The sequence below is a fragment of the Carassius auratus genome, unplaced genomic scaffold (genome assembly GCF_003368295.1).
Source record: "Carassius auratus strain Wakin unplaced genomic scaffold, ASM336829v1 scaf_tig00216407, whole genome shotgun sequence".
In the NCBI taxonomy this organism is placed as follows: domain Eukaryota; kingdom Metazoa; phylum Chordata; class Actinopteri; order Cypriniformes; family Cyprinidae; genus Carassius; species Carassius auratus.
Window position 1 is genome coordinate 91,104 of NW_020528554.1, and position 20,532 is coordinate 111,635.

At 35.7% G+C, this 20,532-nt stretch overlaps 1 protein-coding gene across 7 annotated transcripts in view; it reads right to left on the reverse strand.

Moving 5' to 3' along the window:
• LOC113098057 (centrosome-associated protein 350-like) overlaps positions 1 to 11,995 on the reverse strand; it is a 32,757-nt gene extending 20,762 nt beyond the window's left edge. For 6 of the 7 annotated variants that reach the window (XM_026263035.1, XM_026263034.1, XM_026263037.1 and 3 more), the window contains exons 1-11: positions 11,887 to 11,995; positions 10,925 to 11,015; positions 8,848 to 8,944; positions 8,721 to 8,767; positions 8,379 to 8,493; positions 7,132 to 7,288; positions 6,400 to 6,959; positions 6,058 to 6,171; positions 4,350 to 4,472; positions 2,210 to 2,326; positions 338 to 960 (exon numbers count right to left, since the gene is read on the reverse strand). In XM_026263035.1, coding sequence (XP_026118820.1) covers positions 338 to 960; positions 2,210 to 2,326; positions 4,350 to 4,472; positions 6,058 to 6,171; positions 6,400 to 6,959; positions 7,132 to 7,288; positions 8,379 to 8,493; positions 8,721 to 8,767; positions 8,848 to 8,932 — 1,941 coding nt within the window. In that variant the 5' untranslated portion in view covers positions 8,933 to 8,944; positions 10,925 to 11,015; positions 11,887 to 11,995. The remainder of the gene's footprint in view (positions 1 to 337; positions 961 to 2,209; positions 2,327 to 4,349; positions 4,473 to 6,057; positions 6,172 to 6,399; positions 6,960 to 7,131; positions 7,289 to 8,378; positions 8,494 to 8,720; positions 8,768 to 8,847; positions 8,945 to 10,924; positions 11,016 to 11,886) is intronic. The other variant, XM_026263033.1, reaches the window with a different exon arrangement.
• Positions 11,996 to 20,532: the final 8,537 nt, after the last annotated feature.

Consider the following 20,532-nt stretch of genomic DNA (forward strand, 5'->3'; position numbering starts at 1 on the left):
TTAAAATGGTAATATTGTGAAATGTCATCACAATTTAAGTTAACGGTTTACAATTTTAATACAATTTAATATGGAATTAATTATTTTGATGGCAAAACTGAGTTTTCAGTTTAACAGTTTTCAGTGTGACATGATCCTTCAGACGTCATTCTATTATAATACATTTATTTCTGAAGTTGAAAAAAAAACTTACTGATGAAAATCTTTTGAAAGGTAGTGTACCTTACAACTGCCTACTGTATACAAACAATACAATAAAATATAATAGTTGTAATATTTTAAATAATAAGTTCAACAAGATGTTTAACTGCAAAAATTCTGCACAATAAAGATTTACCTGCTGGATAATGTTAGTTATGGCACCACCATTGATTTCTTCTCTGAGCTGAGTCTGTTCCAGCAGTAGTTTGGTGTATGTTTCCTGGAGCCGCTTCTTTATTGGACCTTCAGGTGCAACTGGACCATTGGTGGCCCCTGCTCGTTGTCTCCTGTAAAGTTCCTGCAGGCGTTTATTCTTATTCTCTTCCTTCTCCCTCTGAGCCCTCCTCTCCTCTGCTTGCTGTTTTTTCCTTTCTTCTTGTTTTTGAGTAATATACAGGCGCACTGCTTCAGCATCATAGTGCCGTTTCTTTGCCACAGGATGCTCAGGAGGATCTGCTCTCTTGGTAGTCTTGGCAGGGCTGGCACTACGAGAAACTCTGGTTGAGGCATGGACTTTCGAGCGGGGCGCTTCTGGCCTCCTGCTGCTGTCCTCCTCCAACTGCAGATCATCTAGGATGCCACGGATGTCAGCTGAGAGAAAGTCTTTGCTGGGAGATTTTCTTCTATCACTGCCTGATGATCTGGAAGGTCCAGCTGGCTCTTCTGGAAGAATGCGATTGTGAGGTCTTTCTGCACTGGTGGTCCTTGAATGTCGGCTACGCTCCAGACGAGGATCAGAGCTGGAACGGGGGCCAGATCCTGCAGGAAGAGACACAGAGAGGCAAACAGGAGAATCATTTTTTTAAATATTTTTGGACACTTTGTTTTGCAAATATTTTAATAATCCAAAAATGTTCCCACAATAAATAAATAAATATATATATATATATATATATATATATATATATATATATATATATATATATATATATATATATATATATATATATATATATATATATATATACACAAACACATATACATACATAAGTGACCCTGGACCACAAAACCAGTCATAAGGGTCAATTTTGAGATTTACATTTTGATGATCTACATCATCTGAAGGCTGAATAAATAGGCTTTCCATTGATGTATGATATATTAGGATCTGACAATATATGGCAGAGATGCAACTATTTGAAAATCTGAAGGTGCAAAAAAAAAAAAATTGCCTTCAAATTTGTCCAAATGAAGTTCTTAGCAATACATATTACATTTTAATATATTTACAGTAGGAAATTTACAAAATATCTTCATGGAACATGATCTTTACTTAATATACTAATGATTTTTGGCATAAAAGAAAAATCAATTTTGACCCATACAATGTATTTTTGGCTATTGCTACAAATATACCCCAGCGATTTAAGATTTGTGTTCCAGGGTCACATATACACTGCAGGCCTTGTATTTATATGTATGAACTGGAAAAACATCCTCTTCAACATTAACTTGCATATAATGTTTAAATCAATACAGCATTGAGCATTTCCAGCTCTGCAGCCCAATAAAGAAGTATTGGAGTGTCGGTATAAAGTCTGGCTCCAGCCCTGCGTGTGTGGAGGGCAGCAGGACTGTGGAAGGAATCAGGTTGGCTTGTGCAGTGAGTAAGAAACACCCAGTCAAACCCTATTCATTACAGTCACTGGGCAGCAAAGTTTACCAATGCAGGGAGGCTGTCTGAATTTTTATTTATTAATAGACCTGACACTTGGGCTACTAGCTTCTGGAACACTAGCACTTTGCAGCAAATGCAGTATTTAATATCAGGTGGCATTAAACTAATTTAAAATGTACATTTTAAATTAAAATAAAAAAATGCAAAACACCTCAAGGACATAATTTTGTTGGGCATTCAAAATATGAGAGGCCGAAAACCAAATAGCTTGTGAAATTTAAGGCTAAATGAACATGGATGTTTAATTTTTCTTTGTGGCTTGGCTAAGTTCTAAACGGTCGGCACGTGATGGGGGCGGAGCCTGGCAGATACAGTATCTCTTCCTCTCACCTGTTCTCATCTGTGTCTCTGAGGACTTCGCCCGAGGCTCTCTGTTTAACCGTGGCGGTGGACCCAGCATCATCTTCACCAGCTTCTGGCCATCTCGCCACGATGATGTGGTGATCGCTATGGAGAAAGGATCCTTGAGACTACAGTTGGCCCACAATTCATTTGTACTTTTTTTTTTTTTAAACAAGTGTGATTAAGGCATAGAGGAAAGTATGACAAAATTAAATAATTATAAAGAGAGAATAGCTGCATGGAATCACATTCACACAGATGTTTAATTAAACCAAGCCTCCTGGTAAAAAATATATTTCTCCAGAGAAACCCCACCTGCTTACATTTATGATGGCAGGAATTCAAAATTGACTGCATTTAATACATGATTCTGGTCTTACTGTGAATGTTATTATGGAAAATAAAATTGTTATTAAGATCAAAATTCCTGAGCCTGAACATTTTTCTCGGGGCGGGTTGCACATGCAAAGCATGCAATAAATGTGGCAACTTTAACTTTTGAAAGGATACTATGGCAAAGTTATTGCTTATTCAAACTGATTTTTTATTTATTTATTAATACATATGGTGGACCTGAAGAAAGAAAGCTATATCATACACTTGGAAAATTATGAAATATATCACTGCTTATCAAAAGTTTTGTGTTTACATGGTTTTGTGTTTACTGTAAAAATACATTATAATTATAATGTGTCTTGGTGCACATACCATCACAGTATGTCAAGGGGTAACCACATTCCTCAAAGTAACTTTTATGTTAGAAGAAAGAAACTCATTGAGGTTTAAAACAACTTGAGAGTGAGTAAATGATGACACAACTTTCATTTTTGGGTGAACTATCCCTTTAAATTTTAATACAACAACAAAACAGAAAAATAACTCCCTGCTCTTGACTGAATAACTTCAACTTTACAATTGCTTTAGAAAGAATCAATGTATAATTTAAACAGTTAAGTGTATACAGTGTTATTTTAATTTTACTTGTTCATTCAATTTCTTGAATGCTATTGCTAAATACACCTACTGTACCTGAAAAATAAACAACTGTTTGTTTTATTTGTACATTATGTGTATTTGTAATATCTTCTTTGTTCTTATTTTTTAATAACAAAGATAAAATAATGACAAAGATTTTAATCTTCACCCACTTTGGCCTAAATGTCTGCCATTCTTTTCAATTTTATAATATGATATTTTTGCCATATTGCCCATCATTATTTCAAATGACTGTACCAATAAACCAGATTATCCAATAACCTCTTATGAAAAATATTAGTATTTTTAATGGATCACTTGCTCAGCAAGATTCACCTAAAAATGTTGCTCTGGCCTAAAAGTAGGTGCCCTAAAAGTGAAAACTGAAGTTCACACCAATGTCTGCAGCAGTGTTGAGAATTCAGTCTGTACATAACTTTTTTTTTGCATTGCACTCCAAAACATTTTGGAATGTATTAAATCAAATCTAATTAGTGCAGCTAGTAGCATTTGCACTCACATACAAACAAAGGGTATGTTTTGATTGAGATACACCATGATAAGTAATAACAGATATACTGTGAGGAGTACTACAGACGTCAGCAAGCTATTTCTGAAGTTAGTGATGCACAGGATAGTAGAGTAAAACTAGTAGAGGGGTGGAAGGAGGAGTCCAATTTCACTTTTCGATCCTGTCGTGACTAGACTGACACCTCTCCAGCTGTCAGCAAGGCCACAGCGGTTTGAGCTGGGATGAATCAAGCATTCCTGCGTCACTGTTGCCAAAGCTAGTTATCCTGTTAATCTGCATGATACACATTCTAGAAATTTCTTTTGGGATAAGAGACTTAGCTTGTGCTTGCAGACAGACTTTAACACACACGTTTCAAAGAACGCCCCGCAGAGAACAGGGCACAGTAATGCTGGCAGGTCAAGAGAGGCCCACACAGGGCTGCCTGCATGTGTGTGTGTGTGTGTTTGTTTTCAGTAGAGCATTTGTGCATTTTTATAGTTCAGATCGTGATCTTCATATGCAAAACTACAATTAAGCACTGTTATATGTGCATTCAGATGTTGAATTTCAATATCATTTGTTTAAATAAGCTACAGTTGTTTGCTTAAGAGACACGCAGAGTGTGAAAAAGACTCAGACCTGGTTTAGTATTTGAGTCCGGCGCAGACGAAGATCTGTGTACTTTCCTAACCGGCTTGGATGGTTTCTTCTCTTTCACCCTGTCTCGCTCTGCAGGCCTCTGCTTTGGTTTTCTGCTCCGTGCTGTGAATAACAGAAAGAGAAGATTAAGTTGGTTGGCACAGTTGATCAGGGCTATTATCATTAACTGAAACTATTAAAAACATTTTAATTGCAATAAAACTGAAATAAAATAAAATATAAACAATGTAAAATGTTATGTAAATGTTATGAAAAATGTAAAATGTTACATTGGCAACTAACTGAGAAACGTTTAAGTTGAAGCACTAAAATCACTAATAGGAAATAAATGAAAACAAAAATGAAATAAAAATAAATTTAGCAAATAGTAATATTTAAATAAAATTAAAATTACAAAAGCTCATAAAATAAAAATAAAAATGTAAAACTAAGAATAAAAATACACGCTAATTTGAAATATAAATAAAAACTATATTATTATTTAAATAACACTAAAATAATCCTTCTGTTCATTAAACTATACTCTCAACCATGCCCATAATACTACTCTACTGCCCGCATTTACACATCAATAATTATTCAGTACTCAAACTGTCCCTTATACCAGTAAAACAGGTAAAACTTCAATGATTCAATGAATATTAACATTGTAAAATTAAATAGTATAATATTATAATACACTTTTAACTGCTCTTAAGTGTCCTAAAGACTATCATTAGACTTATTTTACATCTAGTTAGTATGAGTGCATTAAGATGGGTGATTGATCCATTCTCGTAAATTCTTTCAAAACTACCCATTTTAATCTGTTTAAGTAAATTCAAAAATTGGAACAGACAAGAGAATGGAAAAAGGATAAAAATTTATATAATTCTAAAATAACTCAAATGGACAGCTACAAATGTGTACCATATGGCCTCTTTAATGAAAGCAACTCAAATCTATAGCAGGCCAACAGGGAATTAAGCTGCACTGTTATGCATATTATAAATGAGCTTGTTCCATAATGCTATTTTAAGGAATGGCTGAGCAAACTGATGCAATCCTTACAAATAACCTTTTAGAAAACTCCTAAGTACAGTCTGACATGAAAACTTGTAACTACAGCTGTGGCAGTATGCCTGGAAACTCTGAGCCAATTAGGAGCATGTAAGTAATCGTCCAAGAGCGGTTTAGATTAAGCATGCTTTTTGACCATATTGCAATCCAGCTGAAACACACAAATTCTGTAAGTCGTTTCATCTGCTTCGAGAGGCAGCTAAAACAGTGCCGTTGTCCTAATTCCTGTAAGATTCCTGACTCACAGGGCTTACAATGGGCAGTAAAAATACAGCTCTGTCACATGAATGGATAAACATTTTAATTTCTTATAAATAAATACTCAAGTCACTACACTGCAATTAAGATGATGACCAAAATGCAAAACATGTTCATAGCATCAGTGATTTTAAGACTGAGAACCAATAAGCTGTGTATTATCGACATACTGTGACATTTTTGTGAGTACCTTAACTAAACCACTCATGTAGTGTGAAAGTGTTGTTTCTTATAGCACAGATTAAATACTGTGGCTACACTGTTGTTGTATTGCTGTATTTATTGGGATGTTCACACAAAGATATAACAATTTATTATTCTTTAATTAGATTAAATATTGTATTAAAACACTCTGGAAAACTATGTATACCTGTAAGCTGTTTTGTCAGGTCTCTGTATATTTCCCTGCGTAAATTCTGGAAGTCCTCCTCTGCCCACGCTTGCCCATCATTTGTGCGAATCTTAGTCTCACAGGTGTTGAAGCCTAGAAAACACAGATGTGAGCTTCCTCTCATTCGACAACCTCATAAAACATTTATTTTTTTATCCTAAGTATTTTCAAGTACTCCTATTACTGGGACAGTACTCCAGGAGCAACATAAGGTTAAGGCTCAAGCTTAGTGGTGAAAGCCCTTTCGGGTTTCAACCTGCTACCTTTCGGTTACTATCCCAACACAGTGGAGCCACTTTTTCCTCTCTGTAGTCAACTTACCTTTGTAAATGGGTGCTGGAGGGGCTTGGGCGACTTTCCGAACTTTAGCAGTAGGTACTGTGGTAGTATGTGCTGCTGCCCCAATACCCACAGGTTGCTCCAAGTAATCCAGCAGCTTGTTTCTTTCTTCTGTCCCCTCCAAATGTTCTCTCTGTCTCCGGATCCTGTCTTTCAGCTTTTCCAGCTTTTCATCAGGTTGTCGACGTCGCAGGTTCTCCAGTCGTTGTGAAGCTGTGACTGAACTGGTGATGGATGTCATGGAAGTCTGGGATGTCTGAGCCTGTAAGTGTGTTCTGGGGTTGACCTCTGACCCTTGTGGGGCTTGGTCAGGTTGGTCAAGAGCATTGAGAGCAGACGGGTCATTGAGGTAGCGTACAGATGTGCTGTCTACAGCTGAGGAGCGTGAGCTGTCCAGGTCTGCAGTCTGCATGTCTCGGGTGTCACGCTGATAGACCAGCTCGCTTAGAGCAAAGTTAGGCTGAGGGACACCCAACTCTGTCTGTAACGAATGGGGTTCTGGTTCAGAGTGGGTCTGGGACACTGGCAGCGGTGATTCTTCCCTATAATGAATAAGAAAAACAGCGTCAGTTTATAAATAAAAGGCCAGTTTAATGTGAGGAGCATTGAAGGATTTCCAAGAAACAACAATCATTATAGTTGCAATTGTTGCAATCATATAAGGTTGCAAATACACACTTCAGCTTTAACCCATTAATTTTTTGCAGCTTTTACCTGTATGAAACAAGTGGTTCTCTGAACTCCACTGCACTGGGCTTCCTGGCGTTACTGTCCAGAGTGCTATTCCTCAAGGGACTGCGGGAACTTTTGTCGGGACTGTGTCGACTCCGTGTTCTAGACTTAGTCCCACTTTCCTCCACATGATGCCCATCTGTAGTAAATACATAGAAGACATGTTAACAAAGGAAGTGCCAGAACTCTGAAGAATGTTGTACCATTCTTATATATATATGTATACACACACAAACAGTCTTTCAAAAGGTTTTTTTTCTTTTTTTTTTTTTTTAAAGTCTTTTCTCTACTTTTATTCAGCAAGGATGCGTCAATTTGATTAAAAAGTAATTGTAAAGACTCATATTGATAGAAAAGATTCCTATTTTAAATAAATGCTGTTCTTTTTCATTTTTTATTCAGGTAAAAATCCTGAAAAAAGTATCACAGGTTACAAGAAACATCAAGCATCACATCTGTTTCCAACACTGGTAATAAATCAGCATATTAGAATGATCTCAATGTTCAAGCGACACTGAAGACTGGAGTAATGATGGTAAAAATGTAGCTTTGATCATTGGAATAAATTATATTTTGAAGTATATTAAAACAGAAATCCAATATCTTAAATTAACTGTTACAATAATATTTCAGAATATTAATGTTGTTTTCTATATTTTTGGTGCAATAAACACACTTTTGAAAAGCTATATATAGCTATATATCTCAAATTTATAAATATAATCTCAATTTATCTCAAATAAAGTCAAGTCACCTTTATTTGTATAGCGCTTTATACAATATTGGTTGTGTCAAAGCAGCTTTACAAAGATCAGTAAAATATATACAGTAAGAACACACACACAAACACTAACTGAATCCTTACATTGAATACCTGTAGAAAAATGAGGAACATTACTGTAAACTTTGTTGCGTCACCTTCACTGGCTGCGCTCAAAAAAACAAACTTGTGTGACGAGTGTAGTCCAATTCCCAAACGATGCAAATATCAGTTTGTTTTTGTTTTTTTATGAATCACTCAAAACTCACAAAGCTGCTATTAAATTAACATAAAAAACCCTGCTTTGACAAGTTAAAAAAAGATATTCAATTTAAAACATTCCAGTGTGTGTTTCATAGCGACCTGGTACAATACTATATAATGTGACATTAAAAACACCTGCTTTAGGGATGTACAATAGTCTCTAATGGATTGCCTTTGTATGTTACAGAGGATGTGTCTGTCTCACCTCTGCGGCTTATTTTCCGTCCGCCACTCACAGATGCTTTCTTTGTGTCTAGCACTGAGTCCAGAAGCACTCCAGTGCCTGGCGCTGCCTCCAGACGATTCTCAATGTGTCGCAACTGAGACAAAACCACAATTAGCCATTGAGTCAACAGATCTCTGCACTCATGAGGATAATGCTACAAATACTAAACCTACAGAGTATACCTCTGAATCTTACTTTCTGATCTCTTATAATTGGACTTCTTTCGAACTATTTAAATCACAAATGACAACATCTGTATGTAACAGGTATCTGTTGCGGCATCATAACCAGAACTTGAAACGCATGTTAAGAAATACTCACGGCAGCTTTGGTCTGATTTAGACAATTCCAGGCATGAGATATCTCTGCTGAGAGATAAACATTAACATAAGTAATCAAGCAAACATGCTCATGATAATTCGAAGTATAGGGTGACAGCTGGACAAACCTCTCCTGTTGTCTTGCCCAACAAGAGCAGCCTCGGAAGAGACAGAAACTGGTGGCCCCGCCTCACTTCGCAAGCGACTACACATCGCTATGCCAACCTGAGAGGAGAGGGGAAAAACATGCAAACAATGTAAGAGAAGCAATCATCTTGTCAACATCTGCTGTCAAACATTGTTTTCTCTGGCAATGGCTTAACGCTTAGATTATGATCCTAAGAGGAACTAAAGCACATGACACAAAAGTAGAACATAAATTTGGCCAAACTGTAAATTTAACTGATAGTTACAAAGATAGATTAATTGAAGCATACAGAATTCAGGAGTTCCATCAAAGTGTGGGTTATTAGCAATAGTGTACAATTTGTTTGATTGGCTGGAGGCCAAACATATGACATCTCAGTCTCTGAGCTTCACGTCACTCAATTCACAAATCACAAATCTTATTCTAAGTTATCACATCCTGTCTTTTTAAGTCCCCAGAGTGAAAAGATTCAACGGTCTATTATACATTAAAAAAACTCTGTGAAAAATGCACAAAGTATTCCAAAGGGACAATGAAATCACTCCCAGCTCAGAAACTTAAATTATACTGAAATTACTTAATAATAATGCATGCATAAGACATATCTTAGAGGCTTGCGTGCATACTTCATTGATTTCAGACCTATGCTGGAAAGCAGAGGTGAAGAATCATATAAACATGTTCTGCTGCTTTTCTAAAAGCAGTGAATGAGGTAACAGAGATACCAAACGTGTCTGGAATGAGGAAAACCATGAAATTCACCTTATCAATCTAAATGCAAATAATTGTCCTTATGAACAATTCATCTATTCATTTAAATGTTTTTTTTTTTTACTTTGTAGTGTTCAATCAAAACATAACTGGATGTTCAGTAAAAAAAACAACAGACTTCTCTAATCATTTAGTCTTTTGAGTGGCCACATCTCCAAAGTCCAATCAACAACCAATGTATACAACCAAGTCCAAGTCTTATACTTTTCCTTATTCTAAAATTTGTAAGAACGAGTCAGGATTTAAGCAAAAAAGTCTTTATATATTCTTGGCCAATGTGATGCTTTTAGCTACCAATAAGAAAATAATACTTTTAGTTTCGAAAAGACTCAACGCTGTCTTCATTTACTCTCCCTCATGTTGACCCAAACTTTCTTTTGTACAGCACAAAAAGAGATGTTAAGTGTAAAATTACACACAGCCTTAGTGAGAATTTCAATTTTAGTGTTTCTTTTTTCCATATATACATATATAAAAAAAGAAAAGTAACAGACTCATTCTGCCTCACTTCTACTTTTGTGTTCCAAGGAAGAAAGCCTGCTAAACGGGTTTGGCACAACATTGAGGGAAGAAGAATACCAACTAATAACACAGAATCCAGCAAAAAAAATAAAATAAAAATTATTTTATTGAAAAAATGTTTTGCTCATAACAAAAAAACCTTAAAAGTGACAAAGATTATCAATGACAGTCTATTCAGTTAAACTAATTTTCCAATAATAAAGACACGATCTGTGTGTGAGAGGTTGCCAGGGACTTTGATTAGAAATAATGAGGCTACCTGTGACACTCACCTGTTAATAAAACAGTAGAAGTACAAACAGAACAATAGTACATAAACAAAGTGTTTTAGACTGAAGTTACTGACATAACGACAATCTGATCCAATTCTATTTGAACTATTTTAACACTGGTTAAAAACAAACAAAATAAACACAGCAAAAGAATCAAAGCTTTATACGTTTCAAAGTTTGAAATGGCAAAGCAACTGCCAAGAAAAGCACAAAATATCCTTTGATTTACCCATAAAACACCAACCATCTTCATACACACACACACTCTCTCTCTCTCTCGCTCTCTCCAGTAACTCATCGTTTTAAATTTCATATCACATTTTGGGAACTGAAACTTAATCTAATCTAGTATACAAAGCACTGTACAGTTATGAGATTACAGTTCCAGTTAATAATGACTGCTCTCATTAAAACAATACTGAATAATATGACTAACAAGCAAGATGTAAATGTTACACATTCATGCGTAATGTATAATGTCCCAGGACTCACTTTCCAGCAGCTTTATTCAGAGAGACATCAGTCCACCTTGTCTTCCTGATTGCTGGACACATCGGACAGCTGGCGATTCTGTCACCTCTACCTGCACCGAGACCCAATGAAAAAGGTGATTAAAGAGTGAAAGTTCAAAGTCTTGATTTATAAACTGTTAGTTTAATACTTCATTATGCAAATCAACCTGACACCAGCACTCGTCTTAAATTCTGTGCTAATATTAGATACTGGAATAAACACAGCAACTGATAAGCCCTCCAACAACTACTCACAAGCATCACTCTGAATTACAAGTAAAAGGAAATATGACAGATCAGCAGCATCAGCTGAGAGATCATATGACGTAATCATGTTAAAGATAAAATCTCAAGCGGACGCTTCTAAAGGACTCTAAAATAGAGTCTGGCCGCGTTAATATATATAAGTTACACTCTACTTTTCTAGAGTTATGGAAATAGGCATAAAACATAAGTTAATATAAATGGAAATTAAATCATAAAACACAATTTAGTTAAAGAGCAACATTAGCATTAGATACTCATGTATTAATGCAGAATTAGAATTACAATACTCTAGCAAGCAAACAAAAACAAAACACATAAGACATTCAAAAGACATAACTATAACACTCGCATAAAAATAAATACAGCTGATGTAAAATAAGTGTAAACCACAGAAATACAACTAATACACAAATAGAAATCCAACAGAGAACAAAACCAACCAAACAACCGACTAGAGGTCTAGCTTGAACCAATAATGTCGTACCTTAGACAATTTCACTATATTTAAACGAAATTTGTGGACTATGTGTTTAAATCTTCTGGCGAAAGTTAATGCTAACAGCTGCTGCTAACCGGCTAAACCCTAAAAGCTCGCTAACAAACTTTTTTGCATTTCTGTGACCCAGTTGTCTTTCGTTAAGCGTTCAGGTCAGAATATAATTGGCTACTACCTACCTAAAAGTTTATTGTATCCGCTATCCTCCTTTTAGTGTATGTTTCCCGGCTTTAATGATGAGTTAGGACAGCGGTTTGCTACATTTGACGGTCCGCCATTATCCAAACAACTGTTCCAGGAAGTTCACGTCTGAGAGAAACTCGCGATACTTCCGTAAATAACGTGTCTTTTATCTTTGACCGTGTTTGACATCTAGTGTTTACTAATGGTATTGCATAAAATATCATGTTACTTTCATACTTGAAACATGGAAAAGAAAGCCTTTTAGTTCACTGAGTTCAAAACAAGGTCAATACTAGCTCTGGTGTGAGCAATTATTATTACATTTTTCTGTGTATAATAATAAATACTTTTTATCGTTGTTGTTTATTCATGGTGTATTGTGGAATGTATTCAACAGTTAGGCAAGAATAGTTTACTGTCATTCACACCTTCAGTGTTTGTGGTGTTCCAGACTAGAGGATGTGAGCTGTGTGGAGTAGAAGTAAAGCGAGTAGCACAGCTGTATGATCTTACCTGGAGCAAAGAACAAGGTTTTATTTTTTGTTGTAAAGAAGGCACATCTGTATTTTCTCTTGCTTCAGAATTGCCCAGAGCTATAGTGTGAGGTTGGTTCTTGAAGCAAAAGATAGACAAAAAGCCTATTAAACATGATAATTGGTTTGTGATTTTGTTTCTCCAATAAATAATTAAAGGAATACTTCATTCGAATATAAAAAATCTGCTGAAACCCACTACTCACACCCAGGTCATTCAAATTGTAGATGAGTTTGTTTCTTCATTCGAACAGATTTGGAGAAATGTAGCATTACATCACTTGCTCACTAATAGAGCCTCTACTGTGCATGGGTGCCGTCAGAATGAAAACAGCTGAAAGATCACAGTAATCCACAAATAATCCATGACTCCAGTCCATCAATTAGTTGCTTGTGAAGTGAAAAGCTGCATGTTTGTAAGAAGCCAAATCTATAATTAAAGCATTTGAACTTTAAACTTCTTGCCAAAATACCAATCCATAATCTATAATAATGCTTCCTCCAGTGAATCAAAAATCCACTGACATTACTGTTTCGGACTGTTTAAAAACAATACTTTATCCATGCATATTTCTCTTTTGATTGACAAGACTTTTTTAACTGGAGAAAGCAATATTATGGATTGAGGACTTTTTTTAGAAGCAACAATTTTCCATTTAAAATATTGTAACTGACGGAGTTGTTTCTTACGAACATGCATGCTTTTCACTTCACAAGATGTTATTTGATGGAGAGGTGTGTATTATTTGGAATATTGTAACGTTATTAACTGTTTCGACTCTCATTCTGATGGGACCCATTTACTGCAAGAGGATCCATTGTTGAGCAAGTGATGTAATGTAATACATTTCTCCAAATTTGTTCTGGAGAAAAAACAAACTCATCTTGGATGGCCTGAGAGTGAGTTAATTATTAACAAATTTTCCTTTTTTGGTGAACCACCTTTAAAATAAACCATTCAATGCACCACTTATTAAAACTTAATGACTAAAGCAGACAAATGTTTAAATAGAAAGAAAGATTTCCCATGCAATTAAAAGCTATAATTCATATAATTTATTTATATAACAATTTTTAAGCATATGTTTCAAGAAAAAGGTCCTTAATAATTAACTATTATGTCATAAAGGAGACTCGAAAGGAGAAATCTATTGAGGAAAAAGCGTTTGATCTACAGAAAACATTGAATTAAAATGAATAACCATTTAAATTACAGATGTAGATACAGATACACAGAATCTTTTGCACTATATTGAAAACCTGAATTTACATAAATGCAGACATTTGGAACAGATAAATGTGGAAATATTGGCAAAATTAATAAAAACGAAGAAAATATTCCTCAATATGATTGAAACTCATTAAAGAGCCTATTTGAATTTAATAATGCATGCATGAAATTTCACGCGCCACTTACCCAAAACTATTATATCCAGATTAAACAGTCCTTTCAATAATAGCCATGAACCGAGCTGCGGACCCTACAATCATTGTGTTATAACCATAATGTGACACATTAAATAATTTATGTTTCCTAATTACCGTGACAGTGACTCTCGGCCCCCCTCTGGTGATCTAACCTGTCGTACTCAGTTTGAAACTGGGTATTTGTTTTCAGTACCCGCAATCTCTCCCGTGCATTAACCATTTTTGTGCTGTATCAGAGAGCGCGCGCACGAGAAAGACAGATGTAGCGTACTTGCGGGCTTAACAGAAACATATTTTCAGAATACGGGCACGACAGAAATGGAAAAGATGAATGTGATGAATAGTGAAGGAAACTCCGCGTTCCTGCGCGCTATTGCGGTGATGGAGCTTAAAGCACTTGTAGCTGCGCTCCGTGTATCTGATGCTGGTAAGCTTATGTTTTTATTAATCTTCTTTATTGCACAGAGAAATTACATTGATGTCGATGTTAAACATTGCTATCCACTCAAGATGTATAGACTAATTGCAGTGCTTACAGACGGTTTTTGGTTACATTATATTGTGCGTAACTTCTTTCATTGTTGATCAGTTTATTTATTTATTTATTTGGCATAAGTGTTAGGCTATTTGTAGTAAATCGACGTGCTTTACCATGTTGAGTCATTTATCAAATCAAAGTCAAATTTAAATTATTTTGCACGGCCCTCAAATACTTTTTTATGAATTCAATTATGGTTTATGAGCATAATTTAAATAGAAAAGATAACAGAACATTAGAAATATATTTACTTTGGTTATATGGCTCTATACTTGAAGTGTGAAGTGTACTTTTTACTTTTCACAGAGGCGGCATACTGACCCTATTAAATAACAACACTAACAACAAAAATTTGCTAATTTGACTAATTCATTTTTTTTCTCATAAAATGGTACAAAATAAAGTATAATGTGTATTCCTATATTTAACTGTTCATTGTCATATGTTGATAAGTAACCACTGATTTAAAGCAGCACTATGTAACCTTTTCTGTGTTCAAAATTTGCAAAATGTAGGCTATATAATGAGAAAGTACATCATAAATGCATCTACCAAACCGCCTTTAGGTCTCATCCCAAATCACTATGGTACATTTATAATAAGTGATTATTTTTGGACTATTGTAGCCTGTTCAGGTGATCACCGCAGCAGAGTAACACATACCTGCCTGAATCGCAATAGACATAAATTTGGAGAAGTAGCTCCGGTTAGAATGTTCTTCTGCAAGATGCGTGCAGTTCTGTTTATTAACCGCTAGAGCGCCAAAATTTACATTGTGTTGCTATAAGTGTCAAGAGCCTTAGCTACTTACAACATATCACAGTTAATAGCAATTTGAAATCAATTACTTGTCGTTTGGTAATTGATGTTTTATAAGCGAGAATCAGTTAAGTAGTCGAATCTGTAAGGCGATACATTTACTTATTCATTCAAAAATTCATTCTTTCTTGAAAGGGACTCGTGAGAATCGGTTCACTAAAAAGAATTGTCTCACATGAGTTATTTGTTCGAGACTGCTAGTGTGTTGTATGTTGTATGTTAAACATCCCATCTACTTAGACTTCTGGAGACATAGGACTACTTATCATTGCCTAAAATATCCTATAATAGCTTAAAAGATCGGTCATTTGTTCACAGTATAGTATCTCCTGTTGAGTGAATGGCTCGTAGTGCAAAATGTAGGTAATAGGGAACGATTAAGACATTGTAAATAAGCTTTAGATTTGTGCTGGTGTCACGTTGTTTCACGCAAACTGCGGCAGGGCACAGAGTCTGATCCGGACTTTGGCTCCATTCAGATATAAACAAAATAATATTGGCTATTTTAAAAAGGGGGTGGGGCTGCTAGATATGTCCCGCCCTCTTTTCCTGTTTCAGTTGAAATTACGTCACTGCCTAGAATAATGCTGCATGTTTCAAGGCACTTCAGGTGACCTTTAATTTTGTTCTAGATCATTAGATGTGAAACCAGCTTCACACAGTTCACACACTACCAGAAACTGGCACAAGTCGCTAGATCCTGCTGGGATGTATATAGGCTAAATGTAACAAGTAATGCGACATATCAAAGATTGACGACATAAAGCATTTATTCTTTGCAACTGAGGCCATTTATCATTAGCCTATCACTTAACGTTGTATAAAATCTATTGAATTAAACAGGTTATTTAAAGATATAACAAGTTCCTCCAGTAAGAGACTGTTCATTAACTGTTCAAAAATACATGAATAATTGTAAACCTAACCCTTTTAAGTGCACTTTAAAAGAATAAGAGATGCACCTGTCACTGACCACAGTTCAGTCATTGTTCATTTCTAGATAACATTAGCAAGGGCCTCTCAATGCACATTGATTCTTGGTCACGGAACAAGGTGTTAGTCAATTGAGGTTCTCTGTTGCAAAGTAGATAACAGATATCCCCATTTTTAGAGTCAGCACCCCAGGCAGTGCTGTCGATATCCAGGTGCATTATGTAGTGCTGCTTGAAAAACTACAGAACTGCCACAGCAGACATTCAAAGTAACAGGACTAACAAATGGCTTTCCCCATTCAGTTATCACTGCATTATTTATTACTTAAACAGTTACTGGAAAAAAAGATGCAATCTTCATTGCAGTGCACTTGAATGGGAATATAATTCATATGGTTGTAAACCAGTGTTTTTTAGCCTTTACAAATCCAGCAATGATTTCTCTGGTAACATGTTATATAATGATTTTCTTTATTAACGATACGATATTGTTATACATACATATACATATACATATACATATACATACATGCACAGACACAAACACGTAAGATTTGATGAAAATATAACATAATATGAGATTTAACAGCAATTTTTTAAAGGCTAGTCATTTTTTCTTTGGCAAGTTGTTAAATACTGTGTGAACAAAGTCAGTAAGATTTAGTCAATTTGCACCATTTAGCAAATCGAGGGAACGCAATAGTAAATCGAGGGAACGCAATAGTAATTGTGTGCAAATTTTAGTACAGTGAGGGGACGAATTAGTAAATTGTATGCACAATTTATTTATTTTTTCTTGCATGTCATGTGCAGGGCTCAGTAGATTTGATCTTTTTGTTAACATGTTTTCTTTTAGTTGACTGAGATTTTGCATTTAGTTTTGGAACTGACTGATCGTCTGCCTCAAGGAATCTTAGCTTATGCTTTTTTCACTCATAAACATAGGAGCATAAACTCAAGTTCCAAAAATAAATACAAAACCTGTGGTAATTGACAGAAAACAAGTAGACATATATACATACATACATATAGGGTCTCATTCATGAAACATTCGTAAATATACGAGTAAATATCTGAGTGATTTGCGCGTAAAGAGAACTTCCCGAAAACTCTTCTCCTGGTTCACAAAAACTTAGTAAACGCCAGATGTGATAGTGAAATGTGTGTGTGTGTTAATGAATTCCAATCAGTCGTAAATGGGACGCGCGTGCACGCTCACTCTCAATTACCATAAATCCCGCCTATTAAATCCGAATGACAACTATATATGAGCATCATATTATGACACCAAACGAAGGATTTCAACATGTCTTCTCAAAAGCGACTGAAAAAGAAACATTTCTCAGCTGCAGAAATTGAAGTTTTATTATCAGAAGTTCATTCAAAACGCCACATTTTATTTTTATTTTTTATTTGTTGTGGCGTATCAGGTCCTAAAAAAGGAAGTTTGTCAGCATATTACAGATCCTATTACTGGCTCTCATAATAAAAGTTAAAAGAAAAAACTTATGTAATTAATATATATAATATTTTTTTCAAAATGCTATGTAAATATGTACCCGATTAAGGTGAATTAAAATGCAGCCGTATTAATGAGCAAAACGTTCAGACGTTAAATGCACTATTTACGCGGGGCTGGAAGCAGGTGTAGATTTCTTCCGTACCAACTAACATTTGGAAAATACGAACGTTTTAATGAATCCGAAAATTTACGCCAAAACCACTTTACACGCGATTTACACAAAAATTAGTTCTGCTCGTGTTTCATGAATGAGACCCATAGTGAGTACAGAAAAGAATCACCTCCCTTCAAAATAATCACATTTTGTTGCTTTGCAACCTGAAATGAAGACAGACAGGCTACATCCGAAAAACTTTAAAATGCTGCCTTCGGAGGCAGCATTCCAAGGCAGGAAGGCATCAAGGCACATTCAAATCCAAATTCTGCTTTACTTCCTGTCTCCAGAGGTACCTTTTTCTGATGAATTATGAAGGCAGCATACAGGTTCTTCTAAAAAAATTTGCATATTGTGATAAAAGTTCATTATTTTCCATAATGTAATGATAAAAATTAAACTTTCATATATTTTAGATTCATTGTTAGATTCATTGATTTCACACCAACTGAAATATTTCAAGTCTTTTATTGTTTTAAAACTGATGATTTTGGCATACAGCTCATGAAAACCCAAAATTCCTATCTCAAATAATTAGAATATTTAATCCGACCAATAAAAGAAAAGTGTTTTTAATACAAAAAAAGTAAACCTTCAAATAATTATGTTCAGTTATGCACTCAATACTTGGTCGGGAATTCTTTTGCAGAAATGACTGCTTCAATGCGGCGTGGCATGGAGGCAATCAGCCTGTGGCACTGCTGAGGTGTTATGGAGGCCCAGGATGCTTCGATAGCGGCCTTAAGCTCATCCAGAGTGTTAGGTCTTGCGTCTCTCAACTTTCTCTTCACAATAACCCACAGATTCTTTATGGGGTTCAGGTCAGGAGAGTTGGCAGGCCAATTGAGCACAGTAATACCATGGTCAGTAAACCATTTACCAGTGGTTTTGGCACTGTGAGCAGGTGCCAGGTCGTGCTGAAAAACGAAATCTTCATCTCCATAAAGCTTTTCAGCGGATGGAAGCATGAAGTGCTCCAAAATCTCCTGATAGCTAGCTGCATTGACCCTGCCCTTGATAAAACACAGTGGACCAACACCAGCAGCTGACATGACACCCCAGACCATCACTGACTGTGGGTACTTGACACTGGACTTCAGGCATTTTGGCATTTCCTTCTCTCCAGTCTTCCTCCATTTCTTTCTGTGTCTTACCCTCTCACTTGAGGGTGTCAATGATGGCCTTCTGGACAGCAGTCAGGTCGGCAGTCTTACCCATGATTGTGGTTTTGAGTAATGAACTAGGCTGGGAGTTTTTAAAAGCCTCAGGAATCTTTTGCAGGTGTTTAGAGTTAATTAGTTGATTCAGATGATTAGGTTAATAGCTCGTTTAGAGAACCTTTTCATGATATGCTAATTTTTTGAGATAGGAATTTTGGGTTTTCATGAGCTGTATGCCAAAATCATCAGTATTAAAACAATAAAAGACCTGAAATATTTCAGTTGGTGTACAATGAATCTAAAATATATGAAAGTTTAATTTTTATCATTACATTTATGGAAAATAATGAACTTTTATCACAATATGCTAATTTTTTTTAGAAGAACCTGTAGTTGTATCCTTCCCTGCCTATGATATCCCACAATCCTGTGCATTCCATTCCATGACAGTTGAGCTAAAAAAAAATTGGCGTCTAAAAGTCGATGGTCAGTTTGTGTGTAAATGTATATTATGCTGGCTCAGGAGCCTTTCTGAAATCAGTTCATGCAAAAACACTGCCTGCAAAGTCATTGTTTCATACAGCAGCAAGGCAGCTGCCAAAGTTTTCGGATGCAGCAATAGTTTTTGTTTTATCTAGCTGAATTTACTCAGTGCAACTTATAACATCCAAGTGAAAGATGAACACCAACATGTCAGAAAAAAATTATACATATAACAGAATCACTGAGTTGGAAAAAGGATCACCCCTTTGTGTCAGTATTTTGGTAAACCACCTTGTGATTTGTCTTTACTAACTTTACCCATCTATACTTTGCAATATTTGCCCACTCTTTTCAGAACTGCTCAAGTTCTGTTAAATTTGATGGTGACCATTTGTGGACTCCAGTCTTCAAGTCTTTCCAAAGATTTTCAATGGGGTTTAAGTCTGGACTCTGACTAGGCCATGCAAGGACATTCACCTTTTTATCCTTCACCTTGTGGTTAGATTTGCTGTGTGCTTTGGGTCATTTTCATGTTGGAAGGTAAATCTTCTTCCCATTGACAACTTTCTGGTAGAGGGAAGATTTTCCTTGAGAATTTGAAGGTATTTTGCCCCATCCAGTTTTCCTTCTACCCTGCCAAGTGCTCCAGTCCCTGCTCCAGAGAAACACCCCCATAACAGGATATTACTGTATCCATGCTTTACTGGAGGAATGCTGTTATTTGCATGGTGATCTGTATTGGATTTAAACCAGACATTTCATTTGTTGTCAAGGCCAAATAATTAAATTTTTGTCTAATCTGCCTCAGAATCTAAAAAGTGTGTTTTGGCAAAGCTCAGTTTTGACTACATGTGGCCTTTCTTGAGGACTTTTTTCTTGCAACCCTCCCATAAAACCCACTTTTGTGGAGAATTTGTGATATTGTTATCACATGCACACAATGACCACTTTGTGTAATAAATTCCTGCTTCAGATTTGCTGTAGGCCTTGGTAGCATCTCAAAATGTGATTATTTTAAAAGGTTGATTCTATTATATACCCACTGTGTATACATATCAGCTTCGAAATTCCCA